At 45.4% G+C, this 18,113-nt stretch overlaps 1 protein-coding gene across 4 annotated transcripts in view; it reads right to left on the bottom strand.

The window, feature by feature from the left end:
• Nucleotides 1–18,113, bottom strand: part of LOC121269892 (membrane progestin receptor gamma-B-like) — a 112,510-nt gene that overhangs the window by 23,201 nt on the left and 71,196 nt on the right. For all 4 annotated transcript variants that reach the window (XM_041174988.1, XM_041174987.1, XM_041174990.1 and 1 more), the window contains exons 4-5: nt 9,635–9,840; nt 9,255–9,381 (exon numbers count right to left, since the gene is read on the bottom strand). In XM_041174988.1, the coding sequence (XP_041030922.1) occupies nt 9,255–9,381; nt 9,635–9,840 (333 nt within the window). The remainder of the gene's footprint in view (nt 1–9,254; nt 9,382–9,634; nt 9,841–18,113) is intronic.

The following is an 18,113-nucleotide window of genomic DNA, read 5'->3' as shown; positions in this document are numbered from 1 at the left end:
ATTGTATTTTCTACCTGCAATCTGTCGTATGCGCACATCTTCCTTTTCATCTTAACCTCTATTTCTCCTGTCATCCAGGGCACTCTGGATTTATTTGTCCTACCTATATCCTTCAAGGGAATATACCTCGACATTGTCTGCAATACTTTTTCTTTGAAGGTGGCCCATTGTTCTTTTCTGCCAACATTTAATTGCAACTCTCTCGACTCAGATGCATTCTCATCCCATCGAAGTTGGCTTTCCCTCAATTAATTATCCCATCTCTGGATGGTTCCCTGTCCTTTTCCGTGATTAACCTAAACCTTATGGGTAGAATTTTCCGTGTGGCATGCGGTCCACGCACTCTAGCATGAAAGAGCACGCGATGACATCAGGTGTGAAATCGTGGTCAACAGTCCATTCCCCGGCGGCTCCTGGGCCTGCCAATCGCAGCCGCCCACCAATCCAAAAATTCTGCCCTGTGATACAATGGTCATTGTCCCCTAGAGGCTCTCCTAAAGACATTTGACCCACTTGGGTCAACTCATTCCCAGAACCAGGTCCAAAAGTGCATGTCCTTTTGTTGGACTGGAAACATACTGCTGCAGAGAATTATCTTGAGCACATTCCAGGAACTCTTGCCCCCTCTGTCCCTTTGTACTATTCCTATCCCAGTCTACATTTGATAATAGGAGTCCCCTATTATGATTACCCTATCATTCTTGCACCTCTCTGTAATTTCTTTGCAAATTTGTTTCTCCACATCCCTTCCACTAGTTGGTGGTCTATATACTACACTGATCAATGTTATTGCACCCTTTTCATTCCTTACCTCTAGCCAGAGAGATTCCATGCCCTCTGGAACATCCTCTCTCTCCAGTACTGTAATGCCATAATTAATCAATATTGCCACTCTCCCCTTTCTTGTTCCTTTCCTGTCTCTGCTAAATACCTTGTACCCAGGAATATTTAACACCCAGTCCTGCCCTTCTTTGAGCCCGGTCTCTGTTATAGCAATAATATCATAATTCCATTTGTCAACCTGTGTCTGCAGTTCACCAATCTTATTAACCACACTCCATACATTCACATACATGCACATTAGCCCTGATTTAGGCTTTTTACTTTCCCTTTTATTCTGACCCCATCTAATGACTTAACATTGTCTACTCTAATTCTATCAAACTCTCCAAGCATCCTATCTACCTTAATACTACTCTCTGATATGTCCTCATTATCAGTTGATACTTTGCTATTTCGCACTGCCAGCTTTTCTCCTCTTCACTCTGAATATCCTCTCAGGTTCCCATCCCCCTGCCAATCTAGTTTAAACCCTCCCCAACAGCATTAGTGAACCTCTCCATGAGGACACTAGTCCCAGTCCTGTTAAGGTGTAACCCATCCTTCTTGTACAGGTCCCACCTGCCCCAGAACCAATCCCAATGCCTCAGAAATCGAATGCCCTCCTTCCAATTCCATTTCTCTAGCCACAAACTTCCTATTCTTCTTCTCACTAGCAGTTGGCATTTGGAGTAACCCTGAGATTACTGTTATTGAGGTCCTGCTTTTTAATTACTTTCCTAACTCTTTAAAATCTGCTTGCAGGACATTTCCTACCTATGCCATTGGTCCCCATGTGGACTATGGCTTCTGGCTGCTCACCCTCCCGCAAAAAAATGTCCTGCAGCTGCTCTGTGAGATCCTTGACCCTGGCATCAGGGAGGCAATGTACTATCCAGGAGTCACCTCTATGGCCACAGAAACGCCTGTCTGGCCCTCTAACTATGGAATCCCCTACCACTATAGCATTTCCACTTTTCTACCTCCCCTCCTGTGCAGCTGAGCCGCCTGTGGTGCCACAAACATGGCTCTTGCTACAGTCCCTCTGAGGAACCATCTCACTCACCAGTATCCAAAATGGGAAAGCAGTTAGAGAGCAAGATAGCCTCAGGGGATTCCTGCATTACCTGCGCGTTCCTCTTAGATACTCTTGGCAGTCACCCATTCCCTTTCTGCCTGTGTACTTCTTAGATGCAGTGTGACCACTTCTCTAAAAGTGCTAGCGACATAATTCTCAGCTTTGAGAATGCACCACAGCAACTCCAGTCACTCCTCAAGTTCTGCAACCCAGAGCTCAAGTTTCTGCAGCTGGGGACACTTCCTGCAGATGTAGTCATCGAGGGCACTTTGTGCTTGCATAACTTCCCACATCCCGCAAGGTGCACATTTTACATGGCCAAGCTGCACTGACATACCTTAAACTTTATATAAAGTGTTTACCCACCTGTCACTCACTAATCGCCTCCTCCTCTCCCTCTTGCACGTCTTTATGAGGTCCTGCTGCTCTCTCCGTCTCTCACTCTTTTATCTCCTGGGCTCCTCTTTAGTTCCCTATGACTTCACACTTGATTTTCTCCAAATCTGGTCGGTCCACTGAGACCCACCACCAGCACCACAACTAGCTCCTTTTGAACTCCCGGCTCCTCTCATGCTCTTTTATTATGTGTTAAGTCATTTCATTTTTTTTCTTAATTTACTTTATAATTAACAAATCTTACTGCTCAGGCTAAGCTTACTACTATTTATAAACTGTACTGGTGCTAATAAATACAATTACAAATAAATGACTGACTTGAAAGGCAAAGCAAAGGCAATGGACACTCACCAGCCAATCACCTACCCTCTCCCCTGTCATGTCACACCTTGATTTTTCTGACCTACATCACATCAGGAACATCCCAGAGGAACAGCCCAGGAACAATGAATCATGAAAATTATTTAAGCGGCATTACCATCATAGCACTACGCTAAGATGACCTCTACTTTCAATGTATTCTTATAAAGTGTATGAGGCAGCAAAAGTGACAACATCTTGCATTTATATGGTGCCTTTAATGTGGTAAAATGTCCCACTTCTTACAGGGCCATTATCAAACAAAATTTACCACCAAGTCCCATATGGAGATTAGGACAGATGACCAAAAGCTTGGTCAAAAAGACAGGAGAAATTGAGAGGTCAAGAGGTTTAGGGAGGAAATTCCAGAGCCTACAGCCTAGGCAGCTGAAGGCATGGTCACCAATGGTGATGCAAATAAATTTGGGGATGTGCAAGAGGACAGAATTGGTGGAGGAATAGATAATTGGAGGAGAGATATCTCGGAGGGTTGGAGGAGGTTACAGAAATAGGAGTGGAGAAGTTAAGAGGTGGCTTTGTCCAGGAGAAGCCCAGCTGGAGAAATGGTGCAAATGACTGCTGAATATAGAAGGCCCAATGCCATCTTCTGGGAGCAATCAGGGTTAAGCACTGAATGTGCCCTTTCCAGTTTTGTCCATTCAATGATGACCTAAAAAGCAATCTATGACATTTCCACTTGTGGTGGAGGTCAAAATCAGAGGACACAAGGATAGTCACTAATAAATGCAACAAGGAATCCAGGAGAAACTTCTTTATTCAGAGACTGGTGAGAATGTGGAACATGCTACCATAGAGAATGGTTAAAGTGAATAGGCTAGATGTGTTTAAATGGGCAGCTAGATTAGTGCAAGAGGGAGGAAGGAATAAAAGGATAAGCAAACAGGTTTGGTTAAGCTAGGGTTGGAAGAGGCTCGAATGGAGCATAAACATCGGCACACACCAGCTGGGCTGAATGGCCTGCTTCTGTGCTGTAATTTCCATGCTTTCCTGCCTAATAGGGGGTCCTAACCTAGCTGACAGGGCACCTTGGTGGTTGCCTTGCTGACTGACCTGTGATGTCTTTCCCCAGCCACCAGAGAGGTCCGTGATTGGACTTCTTTTCACATGTAAGTAACCAAGCCTTTGTGGTTATTTTCCTGTTACTGCCCATGATGGGGAACCTATCCATGGCTCTCAAATGGGGCAGGTTCCACCTAAAATAACTTTGCTTCACAAGATGACTCATAAGAGAGAGAGTGAGAGAGCGAGCGAGAGAGAGAGAGTGAAAGAGAGAGAGAGAGTGAAGGGGAGAGTGACAGAGGGTGTGTGTGAGTGAGAGAGGGAGAACGTGTGTGAAATTGAGAGAGAGTGACAGTGGGTGTGAGGGTGAGAGAGAGGGACAGAGAGAGAGAGGGAGACAGAAAGAGTGAGAGGGTGTGAGAGTGAGAGAGAGACGGAGGGAGATATGAGAGAGAGTGAGCGAGCGAGTGAGAGAGTGAGAGAGAGAGAGAGAGAGAGAGAGAGAGAGACTGCCTGTGTAATGGTTGGGTGTGTGTGAATAATGAGGAATTTAGTCCTGGCTCTCTAATTACACCATCAACCACAAAATGAAACCGTTTGTGGAAATCAGTTGAAGCCAGGGATTGAATTACTGCCTCGTAATCAGTCACAGCCCAGCCATCTGGCTTATTTTCCTTCCTTTCGCAATATATTCTAAACAGAATGTTAAATTAAAAGAATCAGTGTAATGGCTGTGCTGCAGCTGAATAAGTTCAGCCTCTGAGAAAGTTAGAATAATGTAATGACTATGCAGTAGTCATATTATCTGATATATTTAAAGAGAAGCCACATAAATACATGAGGGAGAAAGGAATAAAAGTGAATGCTGATAGGGTTAAGTGAAGTAGGGGGAGACTCATGTGAAGAATAAACAATGGCATTGACCTCATAGACCAAATGGCCTGTTTCTGTGCTGTAAATTCATTGCAGTGTTGAAATGAGGCACAGGATAGATAAATAATAAAATAATTTGGTACGAACATGGACAGTAGAGCTGAGCTCCAGAGGTGAGGTAAGAGATAAGAGCGAGGTAAGAGTGACTGCCCTTGACATCAATGCCGCATTTGACCAAGTGTGGCATCAAGGAACTCTAGCAAAACTGGATTCAATGGGAATCAGGGCGAAAACTCTCCACTGGTTGGAGTTATATCTAGCGCAAATGAAAATGGTTGTAGTTGTCGGAGGTCAATCACCTCAGCTCCAGGACATCACTGCAGGAGTTCCTCAGGGTAATGTCCTCGGCCCAACCATCTTGAGCTGCTTCATCAATGACCTTCCCTCCATCATAAGGTCAGGAGTGGAGATGTTCGCTGACGATTGCACAATGTTCAGCACCATTCGCGACTTCTCAGAAATTGAAGCAGTCCATGTCCAAATGCAGCAAGACCTGGACAATATCCAGGCTTGGGGTTGACAAGTGGCAAGTAACATTCGCACCACGCAAGTGCCAAGCAATGACCATCTACAACAAAAGAGAACCTAACCATCTCCCCTTGACATTCAATGGCATTACCATCACTGAATCCCCCACTATCAACATCCTGGGGTTACCATTGACCAGAAACTGAACTGGACTAGCCATATAGATACTGTGGTTACAAAAGCAGGTCAGAGGCTAGGAATCCTGCAGCGAGTAACTCACCGCCTGATTCCCCAAAGCCTGGCCACCATTTACAAGGCACAAGTCAGGACTGTGATGGAATACTCTACACTTGCCTGGATGAGTACAACTCCAACAACACTCAAGAAGCCTGATGCCATCCAGGACAAAACAGCCCACTTGATTGGCACTCCACCTCCATATATTCTCCACCACCGACACATAATGGCAGCAGTGTGTGCTATCTACAAGATGCACTGCAGGAACTCACCAAGCCTCTTTAGGCAGCACCTTCCAAACCCTTGATCACTACCATCTAGGTGGACAAGGGCAGCAGATACATGGGAATACCACCACCTGGAAGTTCCCCTCCAAGCCACTCACCAACCTAACTTGGAAATATATCCCTGTTCCTTCACTGCCGTTGGGTCAAAACCCTGGAACTCCCTCCTTAATAGCACTGTGGGTGTACCTACACCACACAGACTGCAGTGATTTAAGAAGGCAGCTCACCATCACCTTCTCAAGAGCAATTATGGATGAGCAATAAATGCTGGCCTAGCCAGCGATACCCACATCCAATTAATGAACAAAAAAAATCTCCAATCCAACTAGAGAGAATCCAACCATCTCCCCTTGATGTTCAGTAGCATTACCATCGCTGAATCCCCCACTATCAACATCCCTAGGGGGTTACCATTGACCATAAGCTGAACTGGACTAGCCATATAAATACTGTGGCTACAAGAGCAGGTCAGAGGCTGGGAATTCTGCAGAGAGTAACTCACCTCCTGACTCCCCAAAGCCTGTCCACCATCTACAAGGCACAGATCAGGAGTGTAATGGAATGCTCTCCACTTGCCCAGATGAGTGCAGCTCCCACAACACTCAAGAAGCTCAACATCATCCAGGATAAAGCAGCCCACTTGATTGGCATCCCATCCACCATCTTCAACATCCATTCCCTCTGCCACAATGCACAGTGGCAGCATTGTGTACCATCTATAAGATACACTGCAGGAACTCACCAAGGCTCCTTAGACTGCATTTTCCAAACCCATGGCCTCTATAGCCTAAAAGGACAAGGGCAGCAGATGCAAGGGAACACCACCACTTGCATATTCCCCTCCAAGTCACCCACCATCCTCACTTGGAACTACATCACCATTCCTTCACTGTCACTGGGTCAAAACCCTGGAACTCTCTCCCTAACAGCACTGTGGGTGTATCTACACCACATGGGCTGCAGCGGTTCAAGAAGGCAGCTCACCACCACTTTCTCAAGGGCAATTAGGGACGGGCAATAAAAGTGCTGGCCTAGCCAGCGATGCCCACATCCCGTGAAATAATTTTTTTTAAATCAGGGAAAGTAATGAAGTTATAGTTCAAAAATAAAACAGCGGAGACCGAATTGAAGTGTGTAAAATTTTGAGGGGGATAGGTAGAGTAGATAGGAAGACCCAATTCCTCTTGGTTGAGAGGTCGACAACCAGGGGTCATAGATTTCTGGTAAGGGGTAGGAGGTTTAAAAGGTATTCAAGGGGAAATTTGTTCACTCAGAGTTTGATGGGGATCTGAAATTCATTGCCTGAAAGGGTGGTAGAGCCAGAAACCCTCATAACATTTAATGAAGTACTTGATATGCACTTCAAGTTCATAACCTACAAGGCTACAAATTAAGAGCTGGTTAGTGGAATTAGGTTGGTGCCTACTTGTCAGCCAGCATGGACACAATGGGTTGAATGGCCTCCTTCCGTGATGTAAATTTCTTCTGTGTTACATCTTTGTACTTTTCACTCATTTGAAATATTGAGGAGCAAGGAGAAGGCTCACAGTGCAAGACACCATCATGTGTAGAAAAGAGATGAGATAAATTAAGGAGCTAAGGCTAGGTGATGTCAAGTTTGGGTTTTAAAAGCTGAAAGACTGCAAGGGGAAAGGGAATATTGAATGAGGCAAGAGGCTCCATAGTTGAGTTGCCAACTCTGGCCAGGTGTATTCCTGGAAGTTTCATCACATGACCTCCTCCTTCCAACTGCACTACCCCCACACCTTAGCCATTGGTCACCCAACACACTCATTCACCAGACACATGTCTTCCAATCGGAAGGCAAATGGATTCTTCATTACCTGATTGGATGAATCTTGACTGTCAGTTCCCCGTTCTGATCTTTTTCTAACTAACAACATGAATAAAGAAAATGAAAGAAACACATATTTTAAAAAATGTCCCCCACAATTTTTCTCTGGTGTCTGTTCGCCCTCAAAATTAGTATCCTATTCCTGGCAAATACGGGGCAACCCTGGATCCATAGCTCAGTTGGTAACACACTTGCCTTTGAACCTCGAGGTTGAAGTCCAACTCCAAGAGCTCAAGCCCAACAATCAGGGCTCCAGAACTGAGGGTGTACTGCATTGTCAGAAGTGCCGTCTTTGGATGAGATGTTAAACTGAGGTCTCATCTGCTGGCTTGGGTGGATGTAAGAGACCCCATGGCACTATTTTGAAGAACAGTAGGGGAGTTATTATCCTGTATTTATCCCTCAATCAACAACACAAAAGAAAGGTTATCTGGTCATTATCACGTTGCTGTTTGTGGGATCTTGCTATGTGCAAATTGGCTGCCACTTTTCCTATAACAATGACACCATTTCAAGGAGTGCCTTGTTGGCTCTAAAGAGCTTTGAGATGTCTGGTGATCATGAAAAGTGCAACATAAGTGCAAGTCTTTCTTTCTTTTTAACCCTAGTCTAGAAGCTCACCAATACATTTGGCTCAGTTGAGAAGGACAGATGAGATATCAAGAGGGTTGTCAGGACCTGTGGAATTCTACCCCAACCAGAGCCAGTGCTATCAGCAAAGAAATGGAGGTAGAGGATACAGAAACTGTTAGTCAACTGCAATTTTAGTCAGTAATACATTTGGTAACAAGGGTGAGCTAGTGGCACCTGGGACATGTCCTTTCTATCATCAGTTTTATTTTTAATTGATACATGAGACATGGGCATTCCCAGCAAGGTCAGCTAGCACTTATTGCCCACCACTAATTTCCTCCAACAAGGTGGTGGTGGTTAGCCACCTTTTTGAGGTCATTTAGGAGTCAGCCACACTGTTGTGAGTCTGAGTCACATATAGACATAGATCAGGTGAGGATAAAAGATTTTCTTCCCTAAAGGGCATTAGTGAACCCAGATAGGTTTTTACAACAATCCTGTACTTAAACAGTCACCTTTACTGATACTAGCTTTTTAATTCCAGATTTTTAGTTATTTATTTGAACTTTAATTTCCCCATTTGCTGTGGTGGGATTTGACACCATGTCTCCATGTTACCAATCAGATTTTTGCTCCAGTAGCAGAACCCCTATGCTACCGTCCCCCACCAAATCAGTGAAACAAACAAGGCCAAGACCAGCAAGCGCAGGATCATAAGGGTCATTGCCAACTGGAAGTTTTGCAGGGGTTCTCTGAGTCTCCTGCTGGTCACATCACTTGTCCAGGAATTCTGCTATAGTTATGGTGGGAGATTGGGAAAACCCCGGCAGTAATCCATGCAATGTAATTAGGGCCACTGCAATTCAGGCCAAAGTGTAACTAGGGGGCCTTCATACAATTTGGGACAAAGTGTAATTTGGGTCACCATGTAAATGGGATCAGAGAGTAATTAGAGTGTCAGAATCATTTGGGTCACTGTATGATCAGGATCAGAGTCACAACATAATTAGGGTCACAATGAGATTTTACCAGCAGCTATCACAAAATTCTGATATGTTCTGATGTCTTTGATTCAGTCAATCAATACAATGCCCACATAGCTAATTCTGTTGGCATTATATGGGTGAGCATGTGAGGCTAGTCTAGTGAACCTAACATTGAAATGGCTTCCTCATCTTGTACCATAACAACTGCAAACAAAGTGTGATATTCTGGTAACCAGCCTTACCTGGAATAGCATGATAGACCAGTACAAACAATAGTATTGAAGACAGCAACAGGTACAAACCACTTGTGGAAGGTGGTATTGATCCATTTGTCAGGCATGATGTAGGCTGCGTAGACAGTGGCGGAGCCTAAGGGGAAAGAGCAATGCAAAACATAAAACTGTCATACGTCTTTCATCAGCACAATTCACAATTACTTGGGGACAAATTTCCTCAGAGCATCTCACCGATGGTAACCCTGTTTATGTATGTTTAGGCAGGCTTTCTACCAAATTGCTGCCAAAGTTACCACAGGTCAGTTAGAGAAGCTATAAGGATATCCATCTTCCCCCAATGACATGTTGGTTATACATTTAGCTAGAAGCAATGCAGTCATTTGTACCTAGGCTGTACAGGCTGAGAGCACCATAGTCAAAAAAGAAGCAGATATGTCTGGCTCGGGTGGACATCGAGCTAAATGTATGGGCACAACTTGAGGTAAATGGGTAGATGCAACACGACAGCATGTAAACAAGGAGAGGCCATGTGTATGCTTCGTTCCAAAAGTCCAGGGTGTAGGAGAGAGCCAGGAGGTTCCACAGGAAATACCTGCAAGGGAGAAGATAACTTTTCATTAAATTCAATGGAATAAAGTTTAATACAGACAGAAAAGCAAATTTTCAATAAATTCAACTTTGACCTTGCTCAGCTCACTACTTATATTACAACAGTAACTACACTTCAAATGTGCCTTATTGCCTGTAGAGCACTTTGAAGTGTCCTTGGTATTTGGTATGGTTTCCACTCCATAGTCTTCCACAAGGGAATTTTCACAGGAGGTGCATAATGAGTGCAATGGATGGTCACATTAAGTTAAAAAGTTCAACTGATTTTCCTTAAATGAATCCTTACAGGGCATGGAGATTAAAGTTTGTGGAAGATTGTTCCAGTCCTTAATTGTTCTTGGGGGAAAAAGGAGTTAGCAAAGGAAGTATGTTGGGGTGTGCACAGTTGGAGCTGTTGGTTGTGAACTCTTTGAGCTCAGTCATTTTTGGGCTTAATGTATTGCTTAGAAATATTCATCATTTTATAGAGGCATGTCAACCTATGGGCTCTTCTTTGGCTCTGAGACTGTGCCAACCTAGCGAGGTGACCAACTGGGAGACTCTCGAATCTCACAAGTAACTGTTTGCAATGAAACGAGCTGCCCGTCATTGAACTTTCTCAAGGCGGGTAATGTTTTTAGCAGTATATGGGTCCCAAGCAGCTATGCCTTACTCTGATAGTGGTCTAACCAATGTAAATACAGCAGATGCAGGAAATCTGAAATAAAAACAGAAAATGCTGGGACAACTCAGCAGGTCTGGCAGCATCTGCGGAAGGAGAAACAGAGTTAACGTTTCGAGTCTGTATGACTCTCCTTCAGAACTAAAAAGAAGAAATGTGATGGATTTTATTCTGTTTAAGAGGGGGAGAGCTCCTGAGTTCCCACTCATCCGTGACCCTGATTTTGCTCCACCCTCTCTTCAGCAGTATAAAATCCATCACATTTCTACTTCTCTTTAGCTCTGAAGAAGAGTCATACAGACTCAAAACGTTAACTTTGTTTCTCTCTCCACAGATGCTGCCACACCTGCTGAGTTCTTCCAGCATTTTCTGTGTTTTTTTTTGGTACAGCATGTCTTTTGTTGTAGTTGAAGAGTAATGGAAGCTCCATTTCACAAACCCAAGCATTTTGGATGCTTTGGAGGCTGCATATTGACTCTGTACATACCACTTTAAATGTGGATTCCTAAGTAACATTCCTTTATTAACTTCGAGGGGGGAGATCAGGCATTGTGTAGCTGGGACAAAAACAGAATTACCTGGAAAAACTCAGCAGGTCTGGCAGCATCGGCGGTTTCGAGTCCTCATGACCCTTCGACAGAACTTGAGTTCGAGTCCAAGAAAGAGTTGAAATATAAGCTGGTTTAAGGTGTATGGGGTGGGGGGGGGGGGGGGGGGGGGGGGTGCGGAGAGAGAGAGAGAGAGAGAGAGAGAAGTGGAGGGGGGTGGTGTGGTTGTAGGGACAAACAAGCAGTGATAGAAGCAGATCATCAAAAGATGTCACCAACAATAGAACAAAAGAACACATAGGTGTTAAAGTTGGTGATATTATCTAAACGAATGTGCTAATTAAGAATGAATGGTAGGGCACTCAAGGTATAGCTCTAGTGGGGGTGGGGAGAGCATAAAAGATTTAAAAATATTTAAAAATAATGGAGATAGGTGGGAAAAGAAAAATCTATATAATTTATTGGAAAAAAACAAAAGGAAGGGGGAAACAGAAAGGGGGTGGGGATGGAGGAGGGAGCTCAAGACCTAAAGTTGTTGAATTCAATATTCAGTCCAGAAGGCTGTAAAGTGCCTAGTCGGAAGATGAGGTGTTGTTCCTCCAGTTTGCGTTGGGCTTCACTGGAACAATGCAGCAAGCCAAGGAAAGACATGTGGGCAAGAGAGCAGGGTGGAGTGTTAAAATGGCAAGCGACAGGGAGGTTTGGGTCATTCTTGCGGACAGACCGCAGGTGTTCTGCAAAGCGGTTGCCTAGTTTACATTTAGTCTCTCCAATGTAGAGGAGACCACATTGGGAGCAACGAATGCAGTAGACTAAGTTGGGGGAAATGCAAGTGAAATGCTGCTTCACTTGAAAGGAGTGTTTGGGCCCTTGGACGGTGAGGAGAGAGGAAGTGAAGGGGCAGGTGTTGCATCTTTTGCGTGGGCATGGGGTGGTGCCATAGGAGGGGGTTGAGGAGTAGGGGGTGATGGAGGAGTGGACCAGGGTGTCCCGGAGGGAGCGATCCCTATGGAATGCCGATAAGGGGGGGTGAAGGGAAGATGTGTTTGTTGGAGGCATCATGCTGGAGTTGGCGGAAATGGCGGAGGATGATCCTTTGAATGAGGAGGCTGGTGGGGTGATAAGTGAGGACAAGGGGGACCCTATCATGTTTCTGGGAGGGAGGAGAAGGCGTGAGGGCGGATGCGCGGGAGATGGGCCGGACACGGTTGAGGGCCCTGTCAACGACCGTGGGTGGAAAACCTCGGTTAAGGAAGAAGGAGGACATGTCAGAGGAACTGTTTTTGAAGGTAGCATCATCGGAACAGATGCGACGGAGACAAAGGAACTGAGAGAATGGGATGGAGTCGTAACAGGAAGCGGGGTGTGAGGAGCTGTAGTCGAGGTAGCTGTGGGAGTCGGTGGGTTTGTAATGGATATTGGTGGACAGTCTATCACCAGAGATTGAGACAGAGAGGTCAAGGAAGGGAAGGGAAATGTCAGAGATGAACCACGTGAAAATGAGGGAGGGGTGGGGGTTGGAAACATAATCAATAAATTTTTCCAAGTCCCGACGAAAGCATGAAGCAGCACCGAAGTAATCATCGATGTACCGGAGAAAGAGTTGTGGAAGGGGGCCGGAGTAGGACTGGAACAAGGAATGTTCCACATACCCCATAAAGAAACAGGCATAGCTGGGGCCCATGTGGGTACCCATAGCCACACCTTTTATTTGGAGGAAGTGAGAGGAGTTGAAGGAGAAATTGTTCAGTGTGAGAACAAGTTCAGCCAGACGGAGGAGAGTAGTGGTGGATGGGGATTGTTCGGGCCTCTGGTCGAGGAAGAAGCTAAGGGCCCTCAGACCATCCTGGTGGGGGATAGAGGTTATCATTGAGTAGCTGGGTATTTTTGGACATCGAGCACTGTCTTTAGCCAGTCTCTTATTGGAATCCCAAGAAAATGTCATCAGGGTTTTCCGCAATGAATTATCTGGCAGGAAAGCAGTGTAACCCCTGAGCAAATGTCAACTGAGACCACTGGATAATATAATGGTCATTCTGCTGTAATTTGTTCAAAATTTGTCTACAATTATGTGTTTTAATGCAGCAAATTGTTGAAGTGGGGGAGGTGATGGCATAATGGTATTGTCACTGGACTAGTAATCCAGAGACCCAGGGTAATGCTCTGGGCACTTGGGTTCAAATCCCACCACTGCAGATGGTGGAACTTGAATGCAGTCAAAATCTGGAATTAAAAAGTCTAATGATGACCATGAAATCTTTATTGATTGTTGTAGGAACCTATCCAGTTCACTAATGTCCTTTAGGGAAGGAAATCTGCTATCCTTACCTGGTCTAGCCTACATGTGATACCAAATCCACAGCAATAACTCTTAACAAGGGCAATTAGGGATGGGCAATAAATGCTGGCCTAGCCAGTGATGTATACACCCCATGAATGAATAAAATGAAGTCAGAAATATTGAGATGCACTGGAGAACATACAAAATGCCAGGATTGAGAGGTTGTAATTCTTGGGAAAGATTGAATAGACTGGTGCTTTTTCCCCCAGAAAAGAGAAGAATGAAGGTTGGCCTGGCAGGGGTCTCTAAAATTATGATGGGTATTGACAGGGTAGATGTAGAGAAGATGTTTTCAGTTGTCTATAAGACAACTTAAGGGTCATAAATATAAAGTAGTCACTAATAAATTCAATAAGGAATTCAGGAGAAACCTCTTTACTCAGAAAGTGGTGAGAATGCTGAATTTGCTACCACATGGAGTAGTTGAGGCAAATAGCATAAATGCATTAAAGGAACAGCTAGATCAGTGCCTGAAGGAGAAAGGAATAGAAGGACCTGCTGTTAGGGTTAGATAAATTAAGGGAGGTTGCATGGAGCATAAACAATGGCATGGGTCAGTTGGCCCGAAAGGTTCTTTGTTGTAAATTCTACGTATACCGACAAATCGCAGGGGTAAAGGACGATGTTATGATATCACTTCGAGGGAGTATGCAAATGAGCAGGTAACCAGGATGTAAAGCAGCATGTGACCAGCAGTGTGTTGGAACTGCAGCTGTGCTGTCCCTGTGAGTAATTGTTGCTGAATCCTCAAAGTAGATCTGTCGGCTAAACCATCCTATAATGTATCTTCAAATAAACGAAACCTATGATTAGATTACCAGTCTTGTGTGTGAGACTGGTATGTTTGTGTAAAAAAGACATAAAAGCATAGCAGTGGATGGCTCCTTTAGATGTGATCACTGTTTGTCCCTTATTTATTCATTCTGTATGGATTTTTCTGAAAATATTTACAGTAAAGAACATTCCATGCCCCAGCCGTGTATTCACTATACCCCCTGACCTTCCCCTCTCCGATGCTGAACGTTCAGTGCTCAGCAAAGGACTTAGTTTCATACCCTTACGCCCTCACCTCAATGAATTTCGGGCTCGGCATGATACTGAACTCTTCTTCCGCCGTCTTCGTCTCCGGGCTCACTTCTTTGGGCAGGAGTCCTCTCCCAGTTCAACGGATCCTTTTACCCATCTTCAATATTCTCCCTCCACCTGGACCCCTCCCTCTGGATTCTTACCTTCTCTCGATCTTTTCATTGAGAACTGTCGGCGCGACATTAGTCGTCTCAATTTCTCTGCTCCTCTCACCCATTCTAACCTGTCTCTCTCTGAACTTACTGCACTCCATTCTCTCAGGTCCAACCCTGACATTGTCATCAAACCCGCTGACAAGGGTGGTGCTGTTGTTGTCTGGCGCACTGACCTCTACCACGCGGAGGCTGAGCGTCAACTCGCAGACACTTCCTCCTACCTCTCCCTGGACCATGACCCCACCACTGAACATCAAGCCATTGTTTCCAGGACTGTCACTGACCTCATCTCCTCTGGGGATCTCCCTCCCACAGCTTCCAACCTGATAGTTGCCCAACCTCGGACGGCCCGCTTCTATCTCCTACCCAAAATCCACAAACAGAACTGCCCCGGTAGACCGATCGTCTCAGCTTGCTCCTGCCCCACAGAACTCATTTCTCGTTATCTTGACTCCCTTCTCTCTCCCCTTGTCCAGTCCCTTCCCACCTACATCCGTGATTCCTCTGACACCTTACGTCACATCAACAATTTCCAGTTCCCTGGCCCCTACCGCTTCCTCTTCACCATGGACGTCCAATCCCTCTACACCTCCATCCCCCACCAGGATGGTCTGAGGGCCCTTAGCTTCTTCCTCGAACAGAGGCCCGAACAATCCCCATCCACCACTACTCTCCTCCGTCTGGCTGAACTTGTTCTCACGCTGAACAATTTCTCCTTCAACTCCTCTCACTTCCTCCAAATAAAAGGTGTGGCTATGGGTACCCGCATGGGCCCCAGCTATGCCTGTCTCTTTATGGGGTATGTGGAACATTCCTTGTTGCAGTCCTACTCCGGCCCCCTTCCACAACTCTTTCTCCGGTACATCGATGATTATTTCGGTGCTGCTTCATGCTCTCGTCAGGACTTGGAAAAATTTATTAATTTTGCTTCCAATCTCCACCCCTCCATCATTTTCACGTGGTCCATCTCTGACACTTCCCTTCCCTTCCTTGACCTCTCTGTCTCAATCTCTGGTGATAGACTGTCCACCAATATCCATTACAAACCCACCGACACCCACAGCTATCTCGACTACAGCTCCTCACACCCCACTTCCTGTAAGGACTCCATCCCATTCTCTCAGTTCCTTCGCCTCCGTCGCATCTGTTCCGATGATGCTACATTCAAAAACAGTTCCTCTGACATGTCCTCCTTCTTCCTTAACCGAGGTTTTCCACCCACGGTCGTTGACAGGGCCCTCAACCGTGTCCGGCCCATCTCCCGCGCATCCGCCCTCACTCCTTCTCCTCCCTCCCAGAAACATGATAGGGTCCCCCTTGTCCTCACTTATCACCCCACCAGCCTCCGCATTCAAAGGATCATCCTCCGCCATTTCCGCCAACTCCAGCATGATGCCACTACCAAACACATCTTCCCTTCACCCCCCTTATCGGCATTCCGTAGGGATCGCTCCCTCCGGGACACCCTGGTCCACTCCTCCACCACCCCCTACTCCTCAACCCCCTCCTATGGCACAACCCCTTGCCCACGCAAAAGATGCAACACCTGCCCCTTCACTTCCTCTCTCCTCACCGTCCAAGGACCCAAACACTCCTTTCAAGTGAAGCAGCATTTCACTTGCATTTCCCCCAACTTAGTCTACTGCATTCGTTGCTCCCAATGTGGTCTCCTCTACATTGGAGAGACCAAACGTAAACTGGGCGACCGCTTTGCAGAACACCTGCGGTCTGTCCGCAAGAATGACCCAAACCTCCCTGTCGCTTGCCATTTTAACACTCCACCCTGCTCTCTTGCCCACATGTCTGTCCTTGGCTTGCTGCATTGTTCCAGTGAAGCCCAACGCAAACTGGAGGAACAACACCTCATCTTCCGACTAGGGACTTTACAGCCTTCCGGACTGAATATTGAATTCAACAACTTTAGGTCGTGAGTCCCCTCCCCCATCCCCACCCCCTTTCTGTTACCCCCTTCTTTTTTTTTTTTCCCAATAAATTATAAAGATTTTCCTTTTCCCACCTATTTCCATTATATAAAATATATAAAAAAAAACCAATTGAGCTATACCTTGAGTGCCCTACCATCCATTCTTAATTAGCACATTCGTTTAGATAATATCACCAACTTTAACTTTAACACCTATGTGTTCTATTGTACTATTGTTGTTGACATCTTTTGATGATCTGCTTCTATCACTGCTTGTTTGTCGCTACAACCACACCAACCCCCTCCACCTCTCTGTCTCTCTATCTCTCCGCCCCCCACACACACACCTTAAACCAGCTTATATTTCAGCTCTTTCCTGGACTCGAACTCAAGTTCTGTCGAAGGGTCATGAGGACTCGAAACGTCAACTCTTTTCTTCTCCGCCGATGCTGCCAGACCTGCTGAGTTTTTCCAGGTAATTCTGTTTTTGTTTTGGATTTCCAGCATCCGCAGTTTTTTTGTTTTTATTTCCATGCTGCCTGTTGTCAGATTCTTTCTAACGAGTTTAGAATTAGTTTTACTGTTACAAAGGACAACATATATCAGCTACACCCTTTACTACCCAATTTTGATGCAACGCACAGCAAATCTCAAAGATCGCAACTTTGCTAACATGACACCCTTTCTGAAAAGTACAGTCTTTCCTCCATAATGGGGAGCTACAATTGTGAAAAGCGTTTTCCGCTTTCTTTCAGAAGCTATTTTTTTGGGGGGGGGGGGGCGGGAAGACACAATCTCTCTCATCCCTGGAGCCATTGTTTTCACACACTCACAAATTCCCCATGTGTGAGCTGTGTTACATTCAACAAAGCTGATAATGGCGGCCTTAGGCACTGAAGTCTTGTGCTTTGAGTAACATGGCACAAATATTTTACACCATTTTCCCACAGCTGAGTTGTGGCTAGAGCCCAGACTTGATGTAAACAGGCTGGTGGAGGACTTTTACTAAGTCAGTCTGAGCAGCCACAAACCTTCGTGTGTAGTGTATGTGATTGTCGTGAGGATCATTAACAAGCCATTTATCATCTTCATTTACCTGTATTACAACAGCCAGCGAGCAATCAGAAAATTGCCTGACTCCCTTCTATGTTGCACCAAGGAGTTTTCTTGATTTTATTGTGAAAATGATTCAAAGCAAATTGCTGTCAGAGGAAGTACTTCAAAGTGATACCCCTAGGTCAACTTGCTGTAAGAAAAGCCTGATTTGTTTTGGAGTATTTTGCTAGTTTAACAAGGTGCAGATGGAGGCAACTGTACAACTGCCTCCCACAGCCAAGTAACCATTCCACAAGAGTGATCTCCGACAAGGGCTTTCAGAGTTGCTCCCCTCCTCACATCACAGTGAAGTTGATCCTGACATCACCCAGAAGAAAGAACGTGCATTTATATAGCGCCTTTCACAGCCTCAGGCTGTCATAGAGCACATTACAGCCAATTAAGTACTTCTGCAGAATAATCACTGCTGTAATGTAGGAAAAATG

This window comes from Carcharodon carcharias, chromosome 26 (genome assembly GCF_017639515.1).
Source record: "Carcharodon carcharias isolate sCarCar2 chromosome 26, sCarCar2.pri, whole genome shotgun sequence".
Classification (NCBI taxonomy): Eukaryota; Metazoa; Chordata; class Chondrichthyes; order Lamniformes; family Lamnidae; genus Carcharodon; species Carcharodon carcharias.
This window is presented reverse-complemented; position numbering and strand designations above follow the sequence as displayed.